This window comes from Sitophilus oryzae, unplaced genomic scaffold (genome assembly GCF_002938485.1).
Source record: "Sitophilus oryzae breed Bouriz unplaced genomic scaffold, Soryzae_2.0 scaffold_469_pilon_pilon, whole genome shotgun sequence".
NCBI classification, from domain to species: domain Eukaryota; kingdom Metazoa; phylum Arthropoda; class Insecta; order Coleoptera; family Curculionidae; genus Sitophilus; species Sitophilus oryzae.
Window position 1 is genome coordinate 372,870 of NW_022147050.1, and position 23,592 is coordinate 396,461.

Consider the following 23,592-nt stretch of genomic DNA (forward strand, 5'->3'; position numbering starts at 1 on the left):
GTATTGGAGTCACATCCCAATAGCAGAGGTAGTCACAGTTGGCTGCAGAATCGCGCGTGCTCCACTACTTCCGGAGGCGGTGTCTGCCCATCACCCGGAAAGTATGCAGAGGCAATCACGATATTTTTGCTATAATCCTCGATATTTAGTTGAACCATGATTGGAACAAGATCTCGGGTTGTAAATTCTGAAACACATGTGTAGTTAATGTTGTTTCTTATAAGAATACAAGCTCGGGGAAGTTCCTGCTTGTTAGCATATATTACACTGGAATTTTTTCCAGACAACCCCTTAATTTGTCCCTGATATACCCAGGGTTCCTGGGCTAGTACCATTGCATGTTGGTTTTTCTCAAAGAGTCTTGTGATTGTGGCAGAAGACCCTTTTGCATGGTGCAGGTTTATTTGGGATATCCCATGCATCAGGTTTCTGTAGGTAAGGGTCCCCTGTTGTAGGGAGGACAGGGTAATGCACTGACGCAAACAAAAATTGATTTTTTTTTTTTTTTTTTTTTTTTTTTTAATGCACTGACGCAAACAAAAATCAAACGAATACTAAATTTCATTCATCAAAAGCATTCGATAGTCGTGGCGCAACGATAACCATTTAGTCGCACGGCGAGGTTGTGACATATGCTTTAGTATACTAATGAATGAATGATTTTATTCGAATAAAACCATTCGATAGTTGAAATCATTCATTCAATAACCATTCGATAGTCTAATTCATTCGATAGTTCCCATCGCTAATCTTAACCATCCCTATAACTTTTATATCAAACATTTTTTTGTAAACCTTGAAACAAATGAGATAATGGACTTTATCGTTGACTCACCCTGTATATGTTACACAATAAAACAAAGTGTTAATTAGTAATTTGTTTCTTTCATTTATTCAATAAATGAACTAATAAAAACTGTTTATTCCTTGCAGTGGCCTTCAATGGTTCACCAACTTTATATAAAGGGAAATTGGAACAACTTTCGTTGCACGTCATCAATGACACCATGCGTCGTCTTATGGAGTTTGCTGGTGGTCGTATTATGATGTACAACCAAAGTTATTTTAATTTCCCTTATACACATTATTTATTAAATACTAGGTATAATAATAATATGTTATCTACCCAACAGATAAAAACCCAATTACAGAGCTAACAATAAATGTACAAAAATACTAGAACTAAAAATAAAGTTTATATTGTAAGTAATTAACAATGAAATCAACTGTGTCCAACTGATAGAAGGATAATAAGGATAATAGAGGAAGGTAGGAAAATAGGAGAGAAGGGGGTTGAAAGGACAAGGGGTGGGAATGGATTTTGGGGATTTTCTGATGGGTAGTTAATTGGAGATGGAGTGTCTCGCTGGAGAGGCGCTGAGTTAATGGAGTGGTTTTCAAAGATGAATGCGACAAAGTTGGATAGAGAAAGACGGGATTAAGTGGACAGCGGACTGGATATTTATTCTCTGTGCCAGTGAATCCAGAAGATTAAAGCTGCTCCAACAGTATAGCAGGAAATAAATAATTTATTCAAGTTTTTTGTTCAATGTTTGCCGTTAATATCGGATATTTCTCAAAAGTGGCTCACTGCTATAACGTTTTTATCTAACACAACTTTCAAAGTTATTTCTACGCCGCCGTTTTCAGCAAGGTTGTCGTTTATTATTCGACAATTATCCTAATATCAGTCATTATTTTGTATAATATTGTGTTGTTGTTGAATCTTTGTGAGTAATTCTCGTTTTTTTGCCTATTTTCATAGTCTTTTTTAAAAATTGTACTTTCAAGCACAAACAGTTCTTTTAAGATCTAAATTTCGAGTTTTTGTATTGCATTTCTTGATATGTTCTGTTGAAAATATGCCGAAGCATTTAAACAGTCGAAGCAAAGAGCTGGTAGCTTCCCTGATAAACTATTTTAAACGAGAATGTGACAATAAATGTCCTTTATTACCCTTGACTGCAGTCAGAGAAGTATAATCCTTAAAAGAATAACTTTGAATTTTGACCGTTATTTTTTAACAACATGGCAAATATAAAAAAATAATTGTCTAAAGTAAAATGTCATCAGCTTTCGATATTTCTAAATATCAGACCAATACCGTCTCTAATAGAACAGCCACGGAGCGAGATTTATGACGTCACGCTAGTTAGATACTACGGATTAATAAATATGTTGTAGAATACTTGGAAAACATAATTATTCCTCGTATTTTAAAAATTATATAGTTTACATGAAATATACATAATATACAGTTAATAAAATAATAATATACAGTTAATAAAAAATATAGAAATATACATAATATACAGTTAATAAATACAATATATATATATATATATATATATATATATATATATATATATATATATATATATATATATATATATATATATATATATATATATATATATATATATATATATATATATATATATATATATATATATATATATATATATATATATATATATATATATATATATATATATATATATATATATATATATATATATATATAGACACTCAGTGTTTCTGCCTTCCGGCTTCATCAATACGGGAGGAATCAGCAACGATGAACTAGCGATCCTGAAAAAAAAAAGAAAAGGAGAAGCAAACGAGGCACAAAGGCGCCATTTGCAGCTGGTCCGGCAGTAGCTTACAATTTGAAGCGTTACTACCGAAACCGCCGCGGAGGCGTTCCAACACACCTCGCCGCTATCACCCTGGCCCAGAGAAAACAATAAACAAGGAAGTTATCGTGGAAACTATAAAAAAACGAAGAAAGAAATTTATTGATTCCTCCCGTATTGATGAAGCCGGAAGGCAGAAACACTGAGTGTCTACGGGTAGTCATGTTTTAGTCATGTATCATGACTAATCTTTCTGTGGACTTGCCCAATAAATTTCTTTCTTATATATATATATATATATATATATATATATATATATATATATATATATATATATATATATATATATATATATATACCTATTTATAGTAATAAATAGTTTGCCAAATAAACTGTGAACCATACAAATGCAGCAAATATTTTACAATATACAAATAACGAATAGGTACATAAGATAGTGGGTAAAATATAAAATATATTTTAAATTTTGGTGCTTTAAAATCGATCTAATTTAACAAAAAAATATTCAATATCTACTAGTAGTGATGTATTATTTGCATTCACAAAATTTATATGTATATTTTGCAAGTATCAATGTTCGAAAAATTATATTTGAAAATAATACAATATCACAGAAAAAAATGCGTCAGCAATGGCTATGAGATAAAGATCGCTGTCATATTATATGTAAAATTATTCTAATATTTTTGATTTTCTTGGGATTTAGGTTCGGGAAAAACGCTGATTAAGTTTTCATTTGGTTTTTCATTATTTTTATTTGGTTAAAAAAACGTTTAGGCTAGCATTATAGCCTTCATCAGTGTTGTGTCATATGAAAAAAAAAATACATATAAAATATTCATGGCTGAAGTCGTACTCCATAGTCAATGTAGATAGTTTTAGTGTTAAAGAATAATAATTTTAAAAAAATATGTGGTCATCTTTTGACAAGTTTATATTAGTTTATTAATTTCAGTAAACATTATGTGGAGTGTGGTGTGAATATTAGTATTAGTGTTAGTTAGTATTAGTATTAGGTGTGAATATTAGTATTATTAGTAGTATCTAACTAGCGTGACGTCATAAATCTCGTTCCGAGACTGTTATATTAGAGACGGCATTGCGTCAGCATGGCCGCAAGTTGCTAACCTAATAAAATTATCACTAGAAAAGCTCGCGGGAACTTTTAAATTCAAAGTTATTCGTTTCACAGACTATAGATAAGTTTGATTGATAAGCACATTACACCACTTTCAAATTTCTATGATAGTTTTTATTAAATTCTGTGATTATTAGTTTGTGCATTAATAGCACCCACTTACTTGTTATTACCACTTATGGAGTTATAAGATGTACAGGGTGGGTCAAATTCGACGCTTTTAAATGGAAACACCCTTTTCTATAGGAGATAGACAAAAACTAATATCGGTGTCTGGAGCTCAATTTTTGTCACAAACATGATGGTGAAAACCGCACATCGATATCTGGTACAGTTTCGGAGTTACGGGGTGTTTTTCAAAAATATGCATTTTTAACAAATCGCTGTAACTTTTTTGCTATGGAAAATTTTGTATTTTTATGAAAACATTTCCAAAGCACCTTTTTACGTAGAATTTACTGGCTTAAGAATAATTTTTTTAAAATTAATAATTTAAGATTTATCAACAGAAAATTTGATTATTTATATGGGACACCCTGTATATTTTTAATTTATTGAAAAGAATTTAAAATTACCTTTCCAACAATATAACACACTTGATATTTTGCTCGATTCCTCTTCGAGATATAGAGTATATAAACATTGTGCTGTGAGCATCAATTAAAACGAAAATAATATTTGCTATGAGAGATGCAGAATTTTATAACAATTTAAAATATATTTAACCAACCTCAACACATTTAAACTATCTAATAACAATAAAAATAAATAGCAAACCAAGACATGAGATTTTGCTACAGGTGTCCAACATATCAACCGTCTTCGGTTACGGACAGACGGGGCAGTTTTTGAACATTTCTCGCGGAATTCATTAACTCAGTGGGGGTGAAAGATACCCTCTCATAACTGCTAAGTATTTCTAATTCTTGTCTAGATTATACGGAAGAATAAGGAACCTTTATTCTTCCGCAAATATATACATAGGATTAGATCCATGGACCCTAAGTCAGGCGGCCTCGACGGCCAACGGCTGGGATCTTAGTTAGCTATTCAATTATTCTTGAAATTGGCTGCAAAAATTTGCTGATAACTTCAGCGTTCAGAGGCGGTGCGTCGTCTTGCTGGAAAAATATGTTTTTCGGGTTGCATTAAGGGCATTTCATCAATAAGGGGTCCAAAGCCTACTAGTGGCGAACTTTTAAAAATTCTGTATTTCGAAGGGGATTATAACAAAATATCAAGTGTGCTATATTTTTGGAAAGGTAATTTTAAATTATTTTCCGTTAATTAAAAATATAGAGAGTGTCCCAAATAAAAAATCTATTTTTTTGTTGATAACTCTTAAATTATTAATTTTAAAAAAATTATACTTAAACCATTAAATTCTACGTAAAAAGGTGCTTTGGAAATGTTTTCATAGAAATACAAAATTTTCCATAGCAAAAAAGTTACAGCGATTTGTTAAAAATGCACATTTTTGAAAAACACCCCGTAACTCCGAAACGGTAACAGATATTGATGTGCGGTTTTCACCATCATGTTTTTGATGAAAATTGAGCTCCAGACACCAATATTAGTTTTCGTCTATTTCCTATAGAAAAGGGTGTTTCCATTTAAAAGCGTCGAATTTGACCCACCCTGTACATCAATAAATAAATAAATAACCCATAATAACGCTTAGAATAATCTTCATAATGGACTAGTTTTCCCAATATGTAATAAGTAAAATAAGCTATAAAACAAATAAATCAATTAATTACTAAAATATTAGTTATTAAATTAAAAACAAAACGTAAAAATCTTTAAAAAAAATTATATAACAAATATATTGTTTGTCACTTTTAAATTAAGATTCATCTCATAAATCCATCACAATCTGGCAGCGCTGTCGCCATCTCTTGTCACTCAAAGTTGATCACGTGCATCGGAAATTGTTTTGCAATTACCATATATTATTATTCTTTAACGACAAAGATGGGTGGTTCTCCAGCAACATTTACTTCCAATATTATATTATCATTTCCTGGTAATTACTGTTTAACTTCTAGAAAAAACTACTCAGTTTGGTAACTCTAATCCACCGAAATCTATCTGAAATCAGGCCGCGTGTGACACTAATTGGTCCCTTTTTTCCCGAAACTAAACTTTACCTTAATCGCTCTACGAGACAAGTTCCCAACTCCTAAACAAATAAAACCCGAATCCCCTTCGACCTTTTTTCCACAATATCTGGACAGATTTTCCCTGCAAACGAGCTCCTCCAGAATTTATACGGTTTTTTCCCCAACGATCCCTATTCATTTTACGGCTTGTCTGTTATCCAGCAAGTGAAAAAAATCGGGGTTTAGATCGTTTCTAACCTTGAAATATAACCTTAGGTACACGCAAAGAAGTTCTCGATTTACATTAAGAGAATACGCCAAAAAATAGTTCTTTATATCCAATTCATCAAACACAAAAAACTTTTTTGAAGTGAAAGTGTTTTACTTCAAACTTTTGTAGCTTCTGAATAACGGTCTAGGTAAAGCATCTAGCTTATTTGCCAGCTGAGACTTAGAATTTAAAATTAGTAACTCATTTCATTGCAGGACACTATCATATTTATTTCAAACCAATAATCAACGAGAACATTCATATAATTTAATAAAATTACTGTAAATCACTATAAATAATGAATTGTTTGTAATTGAGCTGTAATTTCTGTATTATTAATCCCGTAAATGATGGAGATAAACAACTGTGATTGATTAAAACTTTATTTTAAGATGGAACTTTTGTTATCAACATTCTGAGAATTCGAATAATGAAGTGAATAACGACAAGACAAGTGACATCTGTCTAAAAAAGACAGCAATTTAGAGTGACAATTTGGTTATGTAAAATTTAAAGTGACAATTTTGATTATTCAAAAGAAATACTTGTTCACTGAACCAAAAGTCGACATAAATATAATGAAAAAGTTCATTAATATAATGAATTAAATCGTTAATTTTGAGCCGATGAACGATTTCGTTGGCACAATGAAAAGTAATTCATTAACTCTATGAACTTTAAGTTCATTAAATCAATGAAGAGTGTTCATTAATTTGAAGAACACTTTCATTGGTTCAATGAACAGATTTCGTTAATATAATCCAATAAGTGGTTCATTAATACAATGAAATAATTTCATAACCTATTTAGTTATACATTTAAAAGTCGACACTATTAGTAACTCTTGTTACACTGTATAATCGATGATGAAGATCGCTATCATTGATATGAAATGTCATTGATAGTCATTTCCCAGCCAACCTGAAATAATTCTACTATAAAAAGATTTCCATTTGAACAAGCCCTTAGCTACAAAGTTATTAATAGTGCCGACTTACTTACGAGCACAGTAAATTTTTCCATTAGGGATTATTAATAAAAAAACAAGTGCAATAAACTAATAATAATTTATTAAACTCGCTATATCATATACAAATTAAAAATTAAAAAAATCGAATCGACGAAGAGAATAGTAATGTTATTATTAATTTTAAGGTAAATTATAATAAGAAAATTAATTTACCAGTCGATATTCTGAGGGATTTCTATAAAAAGACCATTTCTTCATTATATTGTAAGCGGTATCCTTAGACTTGATAACGTCTAGACGAATTTGCAACAGGCTTTCCAAGTCGCATCAAGTGGGTCCGATGTTAAATTGTCGAATTTGAGGGCTTGAAGGTAGGTCTCAAGATCTTCTTCCGGTTCTAAAAGACGTATATCAAAATAATTAAAATGCCAAATATTAAAAGAACATTCGAATTTACCATAATCAGTTCCATGCCTCGACTTTTGTTACTATGTTTTTCTTCTTTTTGTTTTTTTATCTTCTGAAACATATTTGGAAACCGCTGTTTTAATGAATACCCACACCAGAGATCTCACACAGCGGAATTTGATTTGACAACACAACAAATTAACTACAATACGATAGGATTTTATTTAAAATATTTAAAAAATTGAAGAGAACACTTACCGCTCTAATGAAACTAAAGCCTCACTGAATAACTCAACCACACAGACGTTATTAAAGTGCCAAAGTAACCGATCAACATGGCGGACATTTAAGCCCTAATATTTTATTCATGATATTAATAACCGCGTACATTAATATAATGTAGTGTGTTCGTTGTATTAATAACATTGTTCATTGTCACAATGTACAACTCATTAATCAATGATTTAGTACATTAATATAATGAATATGTGTTTATTAAAGTTTCAGCACTAAAATAAAGAACGCGTAATACTTTTTGCCACAGCTATCCGGCCGGGTAATAGAATTTTCGTTTTTAATAAAAATTATAAAAAAACATTATAAAATTATAAAGCTAGAATAGTGTATATACATAGAGTTTTATATTAACTTTAATTTTTTTGAAGTGTATGAAAAGCATCCAAAAAAAAAAAATACATCCTTCAAATTCTTCAATTTAATAGCTGTTAGTAAGAAGGTTCACTTCAAATATGCGCACATAGTGCACACACAATTTTTAATACAAAGATAAAAAAAAGACATTTTTTTCTGTCATTTTTTCTTTTAATTTACGCGAGCGTCGTGTCTACTAGACGTAATTAAAAAACAATTGGACACTGACATTTATTTTCTTTTGTTTCAGCTATGAAAGGTCGCATCATCAATTGTTCGCCTCATCAAGACATTTACTTCGTAGAACCCCATTCTAAAAATGAGGTAAGCTACAGCTTTTTTGACTTTAATATACTCCTACTAAAGTTATCATTAAGTTTTTTGTTTTGATACTATCTATAAAATTTTCCATACACTACGGTTCTTTTTATCAAATATATCTTATTGTTTAATATTTTCTTTTTAACGTCACAAAAATGAATATTTTTGATTGACAATATAAAAAAGTCATTTTAACGCCTAGGCATAAAAGTAAAGCATTTTTATGTCTAAATACAAAAATACTAACATTTTATATTATTAATAAAGCTGACATAAGTGTCAAAAATTCAACGAGTATAACCATATTTTCTCGATATATAATTACTAGGTACTACTTTTAAATCTTTTTATATTTTTGTAACGTTTGAAATTGTTTAAAACATTATTTGTGACATTTGAAAAAAATAGCATGTTCTAATCGGAGTAAAAATGATTTTTTGTGACTCGCCTGTAATGTCATGTCAAAAGTACAGCCTTGTCAGAAAAAGGATCATTTTTACTCCTTATAACACAATGTACTACTTTCTTTGATCCTGACAATAATACAATATAAATGAGAAAAAAATGGCGTCAACGATGGCTGTGAAATGAAGATTGCTGTCATTGCTGTCATCATCAAAATGTCATCAATCCTCATTTCCAAGCCCTTTGAATAAGAAGACTAAGGAAGGAGCATATCAAAAATCTTAGGTACACCGCGATGGGCCTCAAATATGGCCGACTTAAATTCCGGTTTATCAGTGTCGTTCTAATTTTATTCTGAATTTTATTTAAAAAATGTAAAACTATGATGTAGGGTAGACGTGGGGTAGACTCAATAATTTGTTGTTTTATTTTACGTTGTGAATAAATGTTAGTGGTTATTAAAATTGTTATAAAAATATATAATTCTAATAAAAATAGATAAGTTATAATAAGTATTTATTAACACAAACATCCGATACGTTACTGAAGCAGGTAAGTCAAATTAACGTATCTAAATTCTTTGACATCTAATCTTTGACAAGTAATAAATAAAAGCTAAAATGCAAGAAAAATATATAATTTAGTTAATTTAAGCGAATTTCATAAATGATCGGTTTACTACACGTATATATATTATATAGTCACTTACTAGCGAAAAGTTGTTCCATTATTTCACTCAATTTTTGCCGAGATCTACCGCACGCTACACAACCAACTATTTTAGAGTCTTTTTCGATAAATCGCGATAGTGTCACTGTTAATTTAAGTTCTGCCACAATTTCCATCTAGATTTACTACCTTTATATAACTATCCGTAGTAGAATATATAATAAATAACATAAAATAAGCTCCATAAAGACTGACAAATCCACAAAATTTCAAATCAAATTCAAATGTGTCAAATGAATCGTCAAACAGAACTGTCAAGGATCCCCACCCTAGAGAGCTTTTATGGTGCCTTTTCCGCCCACCATGCATGAATACATGGATAGCATTATGCTCCTTCCTTAGTCTTCTTATTCAAAGTCCAAGCCAAATCAACGACTTTTTTTTTGGTCATACGGTATTTTGTAAAATCTTAATTTTTGTTGTAAATTCCACAAGTCACTTTATACATTGCATTATTTCTTTAGCGCAGAATTTTTACCACACTTTATTACTAATCTTTAAATTTAAATTAAATGAGAAAAATAGTAAATATAAATAATTTAACAGTAAACAATTAATTATTAAATGTATGGAAATTAAAACGATTGAATATATTCGATACCAATTAAATTTTTAGTTACGTAATAGAAGGCACAATTTTTAAATTCATTGTTACCAACCATGGACATATTCGGCGCCGTGCTGACGAACTGGGATTTAAACTTCCCGCTAGGGATGCAGGTGGTAGCTCTGCTGTAAAAAATGTCAAGTTGCCACATTTATTTATTTATTTCCCGACATTGTCATTCGTTTTTAGTTATGTATTAGAAGTTTTTGGTTTAAATAAATTGTGTTGAGATATTTTAAGCTTAAAAAGTCTTAATAGCAGACCTTGCAGTCGAACATTGTTCTTTTTGAAACCTCTTTTAGTGCGAAGTGTACATGATAGCTTAATAGCCGTAAAAAACTCATCGTAACTTTATTAGAATATTTTGAACGGGAAAGCGCTAGTAATGTCCCTTAAGTGCTGTTAAGAAGGTGAGTTTTGTTGATGTAAATAATAACTGTTTATACAGGATGGTCCGAACTGTATTCCGAAAACTTCGGCAGCAAATTCTGCAGATAAAAATAAGTAAAAAAGTTGGTATAAATTATGTCCTAAAATGCTTACTTTTAGAGATACAGGGTGTATAAGTTTCATTATTATTTCGATTTTTACTAAATAATTTCTGAAGTAACGTCAATATTTGGATGAAAATTGGTGTCTGGGAGTTTTTTGACATGAGAAATTTGATTTTGCTATCAATATGACTCCTACTAATAGAGGGCGTGTGTGTTTTAACTGTTTTGAAGCGTAATAACTTTCTATCCGTACCTGTATAAAACTACCGAGCGAAAAAATATACATCTCTGTGACTTTTTACGTAAAAAATATCTCTTTGTAAAAATCGCTACGAACCACCGTTCTTAAGATATTTAGAATGGAAATAGACAATACATGTCATTATTGACGAAAAATAAACACGTTATGGGTAGATAGTTATTTCACTGAAAAAATAATAAATTTGGGAAATTTTTATTTCTTTAATCATAATTTTTTCTGCAAAAAATGATGATAAAAAAGTTTCTGTTCAACTTTTGGCACAAAAACATTTCAAATTTATGATTTCAGTCTAATAACTATTTAGTCAACATGTTTAATTTATGTCAATGATGACAGGTATTGATAAGTTCGATTCCAAATATCTCGAAAACCATTACTCATGGCGATTTTTACCAAGAGACCTTTTTCACTTAAAAAACGTCGTAAATGTATATTTTTTTTCTCAGTAGTTTTATACAGGTACGGACGAAAAGTTATTACTCTTCACACCTGTTAAAAAATATTCAGTCATATTGACATCAAAATCAAATTTCTCATGTCATCTCAAAGAACTCACAGATACCAATTTTTATCTAAATATTGACGTTACTTCAGAAATTATTTGGAAAAAATCGAAATAAAAATGAAATTTCTACACCCTGTTATCTCCGAAACTAAGCATTTTAGGACATACATTTATACAAACTTTTTTACTTATTTTTATGTGCAGAATATGCTGCCGAAGTTTCCGGAATACATTTCGGACCACCCTGTATATTTATAATTAATTTATTTTTGTGTTCTAAAATATTTTGATTAAAAGAAAATATGTAAAAGTTGGCAACGCTGTGCCTGTCAAGCTTGATCACGTGACTAAAAGTTTATTCGATATGAACTATATAAATGTTTTTTTTTTCTTTTTAATACATTTTCTACTAAATCCAATACAGGCTTTCATCTATATAGAAATTGAAATATATTGTTATATAAAATAGAATTGATAGGCAAGTATTACATTTAATTATAATTAAATGCCTAAATGGTTACATTTTATATATTTAATGACTTTCCTGCATAATTGCTTTTGTTAGGTTTAAACTCTGGCCCGTATTTTCGAATTTATGGCATTATTAAAATGGATTTTAATGTTGAAATATATTTTTAAATTTAATTGAATTAATTATAGGTTTTGATCAATACTTCATTTTGTGAAGTTTTGAATATTTATATACAGGGTATACAGGGTATACCAGCGGCGAAGCGTGGCGTCAATACAAGGGGATATAAGAAGTAACTGCAATTAAAATTTTACCAACACAATAAATTTTTTTTTATTTAAGTTTTTAATTTTGAAGTTACAAAAATAATCAAACCAATTTAAAAAAGAACTGAATTTAGGTAAAAAAAAACAAAGCTGTAAACGTATCTGTTAGATAAAATAGTAGAGAAGGCCAACAAAAATGTTTATTGAGTGCCTCAGAACCACATAACCAGTGTTCACTTTTATAAACATTTTCACCAAAATGACGAATACACGATTTTAATTTAGTATTAATATTCAAAATATGCTGTGGAGATTATTCTTCAATAGTTTTTAATTTTTTTGAATACACCATCCCAAGTAGCATTTGGACGTTATCTAACGTCGGGTATACGTCGCGTTCAATAAACCCGACGTCGGATACCAACGTCGGTTCGACTGCCTGACGACCCTTATTTGCACCTAAATGGGGAATACAGATTCGGGTCGTCTCGACGTCGGTATCTGACCTAATAGGGAATGTAATTCTACCAATTACCAACGTCATATTACGTTGGATTTTAGTCACTTAAAATTCGTCGCTAAGCACTTACGTTACGTTTGGTTTCATATTCGCTACCAAGAATATATAAAAACCTAACCAAACAACCTAATTACAAATGGATTCATAATCACTCCTCGAATATAACTATAAGTGCCTATTTAATTTTATATTATAATAATTCTGAATCATTAATCCAGACATCAGTTTTGTTAACGGAAGTCACTTTCTTGATATATCTGATTAAAATACTCCGGAAAACAACGAGCGGCCTTCAAAATTAGGTAGATTTATGAAATAAAAATATCTATAAAAAAGTAACTCGCAAAATATTTTTTTAATTTTCTAGCTGGTTTAATCATAAAACTGTACTGTGGTTCCCCCCAAACTCAACCTTATCAATATTATTCTACTAGAAATCGAAATGTGAATATAAATTTTAAAAACAAAAAACGATTTTAAAATGGCTGATAATAATCGGATACGTGTTAAGAATGGCGGATTTCTGTGTCCGACTTAATATGAACTACCAATATACCAATTCCGACCGGGTCTCCAACATTAGTCGTCTCACACGACCGAAGTCATCAAACCGGACGACCGGCAATCGTATTATGACGTATATAATTCTAACGTACGCCACGTAACCTCACTTTGCGTTTTGCGTAACAGTGATTTGTGGATTTGTGCAACTATATTTTAGTTTTAGTTTTCTCGTTAAAAAAAAATGGCACTTTTTTAAGCCTAACCTCACATGTCGGAGGAGGATGGGGTCTGCTGGTATCCTAAGCTAAAAAATGAAATTAAGATGCACCAGTGTAATGCAGCATCTCTTCCGGATAAAAAGCATTTACGGGTGGAGGCAAGACATCACCACTACTATTATTATTTTGCAAAAGCCTCGACCTCTTTCTGTAAAATGTAGATGAATGTCTAAATGCCTTTAGTGTTTTTTTAGGCATAATAAAAATTTAAGTTTGTTTACAAAAACTTTTTATTAGGTTATGTTCATGATGTTCATTAGGTCGCAAATGCTACTTAATGGGTTGTATTTACGGACATAAATAGAGATACGTAAATTAGGTTATAAATATGAACATAAAATACAACAAAATATAATTGGACGTTAGTTTAGAGATTATCAGTGAGACGTATCCTATTCGGACAACGGGTAGACGTCGGGCTAGTTCAAGTATATGTACGTCGTGCAAGCCAACGTGGGAACGACGTTGGGAAATTAATTAAAATGGTACGTTGTTATTTTGTACGTCGACAGATCGTTGGGTTTACCGACTCGGATCCAACGACGTCGCTTTTAATAGGAAAGCGACGTCACAGGGTGTATCACGAGCACCCGACCTAAATTTGCACAAAGTCTGACGTCGCTTCAGGTCAGATTTAGTTTGAAGTCAGATAGATGCTACTTGGGATAGAACTGAAGAACGATTGCAAAATTATTTCTATTTTACAGGCGCACTCAGAATCGGCAATCGCGCCGCGCGACGGTATTTTTTATTTTATACCGCGATGTGTTTCAAAAACCGCATTACCCACCGACTAAAACAACGAAGGAGAGACGTAATCGCGGCCGGTAAGTTCATTGACCTCGGCTCGCGTTCGGCTACGTTCAAGATGTAACGAGGACAGTCGCATCATCGCGCTGTCGAGATATTTTTATATTTTGGCGGATGACAATCAAAAGCCAAAATGACATTACTTGCGACAATTTTTATGTATAATTGGTGGAAAAAGTTTAAGCCTCTTTCAGCACCTCGCAATTAGTGGAATAAATTAGTGGTTTCAATTAGCGTAGAAGTTTGTTCCTTTAATTTCAATGTAAGCATTCAGAACGTCAAAATTAGTGGTAGTCATTTTCAATTAGTAGAAAAAGTTATCAAACTTTTCGACTAATTATACTTCAAAATTTGCGAGAAATGTCATTTTGACCTTTGATTATCCTCCATCAAGAGAAATTGTGGTTAGAAATCAAAAGTTGATTGTTTTATAAGCTAAATATTAGGCTTTCTTTATGGATACAACTGACCAACGCAAGCTGTTGCTAGGATATTCTATTAATTTTAACTGTGTTTTTCAAACATTGTGAATGATCGTAAACTAAAAAGTATATAGTGTAATTGAAACCACTAACTTATTCCACTAATTGCGAGGTTCTGAACGAAGCTTTAGTAAAGTTAATTTATTATGACCCTCAAACATCAAACAAACCCACAATTTGTCATTTTAGCTTTAAGTATTCTGAAAGTGTCTTTTTTTCGTTTTTATTTCCTCCGTGTTTTTTCCTCTACGTGGTAGATTTGTCAAAGATATTAGCTCAGGCTTTTAAGGGATAAAACAAAGAAAAAACGGATAAATCCGTTTTATAGAAGAGAGAATTCGAGCTTTTTCCTGTTCAGTTTTTTTTTCTAAATTCGTTTTTGCTTTTTTTGGTGCCTTTCGGAACTGATTTCATTGAGTTTGAGTCGATTAAGTGTATTTGCACTTCTCATATCCTTGGTGTTCTTCCTTTCATATCAAATATTCAGCTTAAATTGGTATAAAAGCATAGAAATGATCGCTTTAGAAAAATCTAATGCTACAGAAATGTAAATATTGAAAACTATAACCAATACGCTTGGTGCATTCTCCGCCGGTGCTGTCACCATCGGAGAATATCGTAAACAACTCCCAACTAGCATTTATAGTAGCAGATACGTAACTGCTACTATCAAAGCCACTACAAAGTGGGCAGTGACCACTAGAAAAAAATCTTCCAAATAAAATAGCTATTGTTCATACAATACTCCATTCATTATAGACTTAGTGCATTTCAGCTTATTTCAAAAAATTCCGACCGCAGCGCTGTATACGGCAGAAATCAGAAAATTTCGCTATGTATTTCACGTCCGTCGTCCCGGTTACAGTTCATGTTGATCGCATTAAAATAATATTGAAATCGTGGCTTTGTCATAATATTTAAGTATTTTAGTTTTTTTGCTAGTGCAGTTATTGAGACTATAAAATACTCAGGTACGAGGTTTGTATGATGTAACACTGTTTAGAGTAGTAAAAAATAAGTGAAAAAGAATTCCAACTAGGCCTTGTGTTATATTGTGACAATTTCAAATGTTAATGAAATTACTGAAAAAATGTTAGTGTAGTGCAATAACATTCAATAACTCAACTTTCCCGGATATCCAACTCTCCCGAAACAGCATTTTATAGCTTCATAGTTTCTCAGACCGGTTTGATCAAAAACAAAAATGGATTCAAGCAGTTCGACGAAACAAATGAGTAAACAAAGTAATCGTTACATAATCCAAAAATTAAATAAGCATACACCATGAGACGATAAAATATAATTTGGAATATTAATGGTATACTTTTTTTAATCAACTAGTGATTAAATGTTTTATGAACACCTTCTAAAATTACAATACTTCATTAATTATCACACCGAAAAAATTTCGGTGTTAAAACTATGGTCACTACCGTAGTTGAACTGATCTAAAAAGTTTTTTTTAGCTGAAATAATAAATTATAATACAAGTAAGACCTTAAATTATAATACAAGTAAGACCTTAAATTATAATACAAGTAAGACCATTGTCACTCTCCACAAGAAAGGGAGCATACATAAGAGCAGGAACTATCGTACAATTTCCCTCATCTCACATGCCAATAAAGTAATGTTGCAAATTATAAATGAAAGACTGAAAGCTTTTCTAGAAATTCCAGCAGAACAAGCAGGTTTCATCAAGGGCAGAGGCACTCGGGAACATCTTCTGAATATGTGCCAAATCATAGAGAAAACAAGGGAATTCAACATTTCTCTTTATATTTGTTTCGTAGACTATAAAAAAGCTTTCGATAAAGTCAGATGGCATAACCTGCGGAAAATCTTAAAGGAAGTGGGGGTTTATTTCACTTATCATCCAGTTATCAGCACACTACAGGATCAGTTAGAATACTGGATTCAGCTTCAAATGAATTTTCCCTTGAACAAGGAGTCAGTCAGGGGTGTATATTGTCCGTCAACTATTTACCATATACGGAGAATACATCATGAGAAGATGGCTAGAAACATGGGAAGGAGGTATTTCAATAAATGGCTAAAAAATAAATAATCTACGCTCTGCAGATGATACAGCACTACTCGCTAGCAGCCAAGAAGAGTTAATCAATTTAGTAAATAGGGTAGAAAAAGAAAGCAATCGGCTCGGTCTGGAACTAAATACACAAAAAAACAAAATCATGATAGTTGATAGGCCACGTAACAACCATCCAAATATAAGTCATATCGACCGCTTTGAAGTCGTGACAAACAACAACCGCCACTACAAAGTGGGCAGTAGCTGCTAAGTAACTGCGACCAAAATGGGGGAAGATTTTGAGTAGGTAGCCGGCTAGTGTCTTGGGTAGTTTTTGCCACTAAAAGAGTTACTATGATGTGTTACTATAAAGTAGCCTACTGGTGAATGCGACTTATCTGTTACGAAGCTGCCTAGTCGGGGCAGCCAAATGTTATCCACCGACATGTGGAAAATAAATGTCATGATGGAAAATAATTATGGAAGCCATTATTATTTTTTCGTTATTTGTTATTTACCGTGCGATTTTAACGCCTTTTTTAGGTAAATTCCAGAACGCAATCAACTTTACTGAATAAAATAGGTTTATATAACAAAATTTTCGAACGCCTCCCAAAATATTTCAAATTATTATAGATATTATTTGCAATAGAAACTCATGTTTGTAATTAAAAAATAATAATAATTTGCTTGAAACCGGGGTCAAACTTTAAAATATTAGTCCACCTTCAGAAATAACAAAATAACTAGCTAGCTTTAATCTAGGTATATGTAGCATAATGTTTGAGCCATTTGGGTGTTCGTCTAAAAATTCATGAAAAAAATATGGCCGTTTAATCCGAAAAATACTTCAGTTTCATATGCTTCCACAAAGTATCGGGAACAATAAAATATTAGGCCAACCCTACCCGTTTGGACCTTTAAAATCTTCGGATTGATAAAGTGACAATTGTAGCTACCCAAAGGCTACTTTATAGAAACAATAACTTTTTTGGAACTACATTTTCAACGATTCTTTGTAATCATAAAGTGATTTTTTCCAAGAAAGTTCCCTGCGCCACCAAATTGCCACTTAATTGGAGCGTTATGCTGCACCGATCGCGGCGGTCGCGGTGGCGACCATACATTCCATTGGTGCCACTATAACGTTACGCCTTGACCTTTCAAGTTATTTTTTACTTATTGTGCATTTTCTATTATTAGTGTTTCTATATTATTCAGAGCTACATGAGGTATAGAGTATTTTAACGCCCACTCTTTTAGCTCTTGTTTTATATTGTTGTTGGTTCTCAAATTACTTCTCCTCTGAGATTCAGTTTCAGATGAACTAACACTATACTCATCTACAGAAACAGCTTCAAAAATGTCTCAGTCACTACCTGATTTATGATGTTCATCAGTAGGATTATAGAAAGATTTAATTTTTTGATTATGTAATGAGCACTTTGTTTACTCACTTGTTTCGTCGAACTGCTCGAATCCATTTTTGCTTTTGATCAAATCGGTGTGAGAAACTGTGAAGCTATAAAATTATGTTTCGTAAAAGTTGAATATTCGGGAAAGTTTAGTTAATGAATGTTATTGCACCCAACAATGCCTTAATTACGCTCTCCTTTACGTGTTAACATTTTTTCGGCAGTTTTATTAACATTTGAAATTGTCAGAACACAACACAACGCGACGTGTAGTTCGAGTTCTTTTTCAGTTAATTTTTACTACCCCAAAACAACGTTACATCACACAAACCTTGTACCTGAGTGTTTTATAGTTTCAATAACTGCACTAGCAATAAACTAAAATACTTAAATATTATGTGAAAGCCACGATTTCAATATTATTTTAATGCGATCAACATGAACTGTAACCGAGACGGCCCGGCCGCGGCGTGAAAATACATAGCGAAAATTTCTGATTTCTGTCGTATTCATTTTAATGCTGCTTGACGATCGGATAAGATGGCTATTTCGATATTTAATTATACTTAATACATTTTAACTTAAATTAGATATAACAGAGTGTATTTTTATAATGTTTAGATCGTAACATATAGCAGCACTTCAGAATTTAAGGGCTCTTACTGCTATTTATTTTATATCCAGCACACTAAAATAGCATTTTGTATTACGACCAGGCCGACTTGAAATATCTCTTTCTCGAGTTCCTATTTGTCGCCTAGCGTTTTATTTTATTTGGCAAACAACCTCTTGCACGACAGGCGGGACCATCGAGTAAATAACGGAAATCGACAAATCTGGAGAGTCCAGCAATTTGGAGAATGAAGAAAAAATACCGAGGAGTGTGGAGAAAGAAAAATACCTTAAAATTTTTATGTACTTTAAAGTTTAATATATTTTGTTCTAGTGGGCCGATTTTGATGATTTTTTAAGAAATTTGTAGTTAAATTGTTTGACTTTTTAGTATCTCTTTCTAAATTAAAAATTGCCATCTGTAAATTATACGAGGGAAAACAAAATGTTGATATTTTGGTGAAAGTTTGAAACTCTGTGGAATATATTAACAAAGCAAGTAATTTAAATATCATTTTATCATCTAGATACACAGAAAAAAAAACTTGTGTAGATTAGATAAAATACTTAAGCACTATAGGGACAGACAAAACCTAATTTACCGTATCTAAATATTTTGACTAGAATTTCTCTCCTAATATAAATAACCCTATTATGTAATTTATAATAGTAACTTATAAATAGTCTCCATTATTCCGTATCACTATCTGGAGTAGCTAAGAACCTTGTCTAATTCAAACATTAATTTGTTAATATAACAAATTATTTTTTCGGACACATAAGCATTATGTTTTTAGATTGCTAGCGTACTTTAAAACTTATTTAAGTTAAATAATTTCACAAACGCTCGTCTACAAGTTTTTTGATTGTTTTAAATAAAATAATGTCTTACTTTAATAAAACATTGTGTTGAAACACAAACGATATAAAATAAATTTGAGTCAAATAAAAAAGTTTTCTGTCAGGTCTACACAAAAAAAACAATAGTACTAAACAACACTTGTTTCAAAAGTCATTAGGTCCTACTGTCTTCTGCAAGTTTGACTCCAGTACAAAATGGCTAACTTATCCGGAATTACCAACACAGCTACAAGCAGGACCTTCGGGATTAGTAAACTCTAGAGCGTCTAACATAAAATGTTCTTCGAAAGGAAAGTCCACAAAAAAGAACAAGAAAGAACAGGATGATGATGATTGGCATTGTGGTATCTGCGGAATGAGCTATCGAGAAGATATGAACGCTAAAAATGGTGCCTTATGGGTTCAGTGCTCTTTTTGCTGTGTTCCGTATCACACAAATTGTCAAACGAGACCTGACGATGAAGACATCTTTATGTGCGACGGTTGTGATGAGCAGTCTTCAAACGACTCAGAATAAAAATATTATTATTATTTCTACTAGGTAAAATACTTGTTTTGTAATAAACTTAAAAATTTTCAGCCATTTTATTTTCAACTGCTCGTAATCTCATATATCACCAAAATACCTTTCCACTATCACCAAATTAACTTACCTATAACCAAATTACCTAACCAATTTGTATTTTTTTCGAATGTATTTTTTCTGTTAAAATTGGCTTCATCTTATCGTTTTGTATATATAAGCGATTGTTTGAAACATAAACCTTCCGGATAGGTAAGTTGGAAGAATAATATATCCTCATGCGAATTTAAATTGCCCATGTTCAAACAAAAATATCACCAACTTGCCTTACTTTACCCTATCTAGTAAATTTGACTACTGCTTTATCTGAATACAAAAATATACACATATAATTCAGTAAATTACTCATCAGATAATAGATCTTATCTAATTCCGCCAAGTTTTTTCTGTGTACGTTTTTTCTCGATAGTTTATTTTTTTATTAATATCAATAGCTTTTTTTTAATGGAGATATTCGCTTTTAAATTCAAAAGTAACGATTTACAGCAATCTTAGCTGTCCAGTTTACAGCAATTTCTTAGCTGCAATCTACTGAGGTGTTCATTAAGAAAATAGTGTCCTGTAAAAAACCTCGTGACAATCCAAAGATTGTTCTCACTTAAATCATGGAATATCTTTGATTTTTCTCGGTCCTGCTAAAGTCCTGTAAAATTTATGAAGAACGGTTCTGGTCCAGTTAGTGGAGTGTTCGCTCCTTTTCTAGCTAGATCGTTTGCTTTTTCATTACCTTCTTATTGGTGAGCTGACACCCACAGTAAAAAACGGAACACGTATATATTAATTTTATTTCTCTCTCTTTTTACCTATATCTCTTCCACATTCTCTCTCGCTGGGCATCTCCATCACCGTCTCCGACAGAAGCCCACCTCGTAAAGTAAATAAATTGGCCACCTTTTTGTCGGCAAAATTCCAGACCTATTTATTTTCAGGGAAATTTCAGCCGTTCTCGCCAAAACCCAACTAAAAGGGTATGTATGTGTATATAATGGTTTAAAATGTTTAGACAGGAGGGCTGTTTTGTTTATAAACATATGTTATTATGAGCAATTTAATATGAAAATAACTTTATTTAAAGTAATATCAAACAATCGAAAAAAAGCGGCGTCAAAGACGGCTGGGAATGACAATATATGATAATTTTGGCGAGGTCAAGCCCTAGACGTCGTTTCATTGGCCGGTAGGTCTCAAGAAGGTTGTAATTTATTTTTATATTGAGTAAAATTGATTTTTAAATTGTTCTTTAAAAAATTCTAAAGACATAATTTTTTGGAAATAGATTTGTGAGTTTATTTTTTGGTTCACCCCAATAGCTTTTTTGAAGATATTCGCTTTTGAAGAAGACATAACATTTTTTCGTAATTTTTACATTAAAACTATGCCTTTATTTTGATCCCAGTCAATAGAAATATGAAAGAGTAATAATGTTACAACACTGTTATTGAAAAATCATATGATTACATGATGTTAGCAAAGATGGTTTTTAGTCCAGAAGTTGTATCCGCAATAGTTGCTTTAACTGAAGATGATAGAGATCAAAATTATTAAAAAAAATATTAAAATTATTGTTTTATTAAAATTTTATATTGGTGAAACATCTAGACCCTTAAATGTTCGAATTAAAGAACATAAAGATTATTTAAGAAAGGGCGACTTTCCCAAATCTAAGATTTGTCAGCATTCATGGGACACAGGGCACAGAATAGATTTTAACAACGCCAAAATTATAATGAAAGGAGCGAGAGACTTTAGAAGAAAAATAAAAGACACTTTTTTAATACAATCTAATAAAAATAAATGTATTATTACTCATGCATCTGTAGTTGTTAGTAATGTATGGCAATCGCAATTCTTCAATCGAATTCAGTTCATTTATTAGTATATTTGTTTATTAGTAGAACACTGCTGGCAATTAGTGTTCGTTGAATTACCGCAGCAGTGTTGACAAAAAATAACTATTTTTTAACTTTTTTTTCTAACATTTATTATTTGAAGAGATGAATCCGCCACATAGGTATAGACATTTTTTATCAAAATTATGTCGCTAACAGATATACTCATAGGTGTGCACGAAGTACAGTGCAGTCTCTTCCGCGAGACAAGTTCACATCTATGAACCTTCGTACGAGAACTTTGAATCGAGACGATCGACATATTGGAAGTTTAACGGTAAGAAATCGCCGTTTTCCAGCTTTTCAAATTTATCATAGGTTTGTTCCAACCCGTCGCAGAACCGTCACCGAACGATCACGCTCGAGCGCAGTAATTCAAATGTGTTCCAACCGAGAGTTGACGGTTATCGGACGAATATCCTATTTGCGTACCAACCTACCTTGGGATTGTTTAGTTACGATTTCAGAACGGTAATTTCGGTACATGGTCCAAATTGAGAACTGTTTGGGTTGACTTGCTCATTAAAGCATATTGGCAGGGATTATCGATTTTTAACAGCTGATTCTGATCCAGCGTCCGGCTGATGCTTCTGTCTTGGTTATTTTTTACGAATTCGAATACGTGTGCGTTATACTTTTGCTTGTGAGTTTGTGTGGAGTAAATCATTCGGAAATTTTAATTAATTTTTTATTTGTAAAATAATGTTCAAAGATTCTACCACTGCAATGAAATAACAAGAAACTACGCATAACCCTTTGAATAAGAAGACTAAGGAAGGAGCATATCAAAAATCTTAGGTCCACCGCGATGGGCCTCAAATATAGCCGACTTAAATTCCGGTTTATCAGTGCCGTTCTAATTTTATTTAAAAAATGTAAAACTATGATGTAGGGTAGACGTGGGGTAGACTCAATAACATGTTGTTTTATTTGACGTCGTGAATAAATGTTGGTAGTTATTAAAATTGTTACAAAAATATATAATTCTAATAAAAATAGATAAGTTATAATAATTATGTATTAACACAAACATCCTATACGCTTCTGAAACATGTAAATCTGGTAAATCAAATTGACGTATCTAAATTCTTTGACATCTAATCTTTGACAAGTAGTAAATAAAAGCAAAAATGCAAGAAAAAATATATAATTAGTTAATTTAAGTGAATTTCATAAATGATCGGTTTACTACACGTATGTATATTATATAGTCACTTACTAGCCAAAAATGTTTCCATTATTTCACTCGATTTTTGCCGAGATCTACCGCACGCTACACAACCAACTATTTTAGAGTCTTTTTCGATAAATCGCGATAGTGTCACTCTTAATTTAAGTTCTGCCACAA

General features: G+C 31.7%; 1 protein-coding gene across 1 annotated transcript in view; it reads left to right on the forward strand.

The window, feature by feature from the left end:
- LOC115886130 overlaps positions 1-23,592 on the forward strand; it is a 143,949-nt gene that overhangs the window by 85,167 nt on the left and 35,190 nt on the right. Inside the window, exon 3 of the mRNA XM_030905203.1 lies at positions 8,448-8,521. Within this exon, the coding sequence (XP_030761063.1) occupies positions 8,448-8,521 (74 nt within the window). The remainder of the gene's footprint in view (positions 1-8,447; positions 8,522-23,592) is intronic.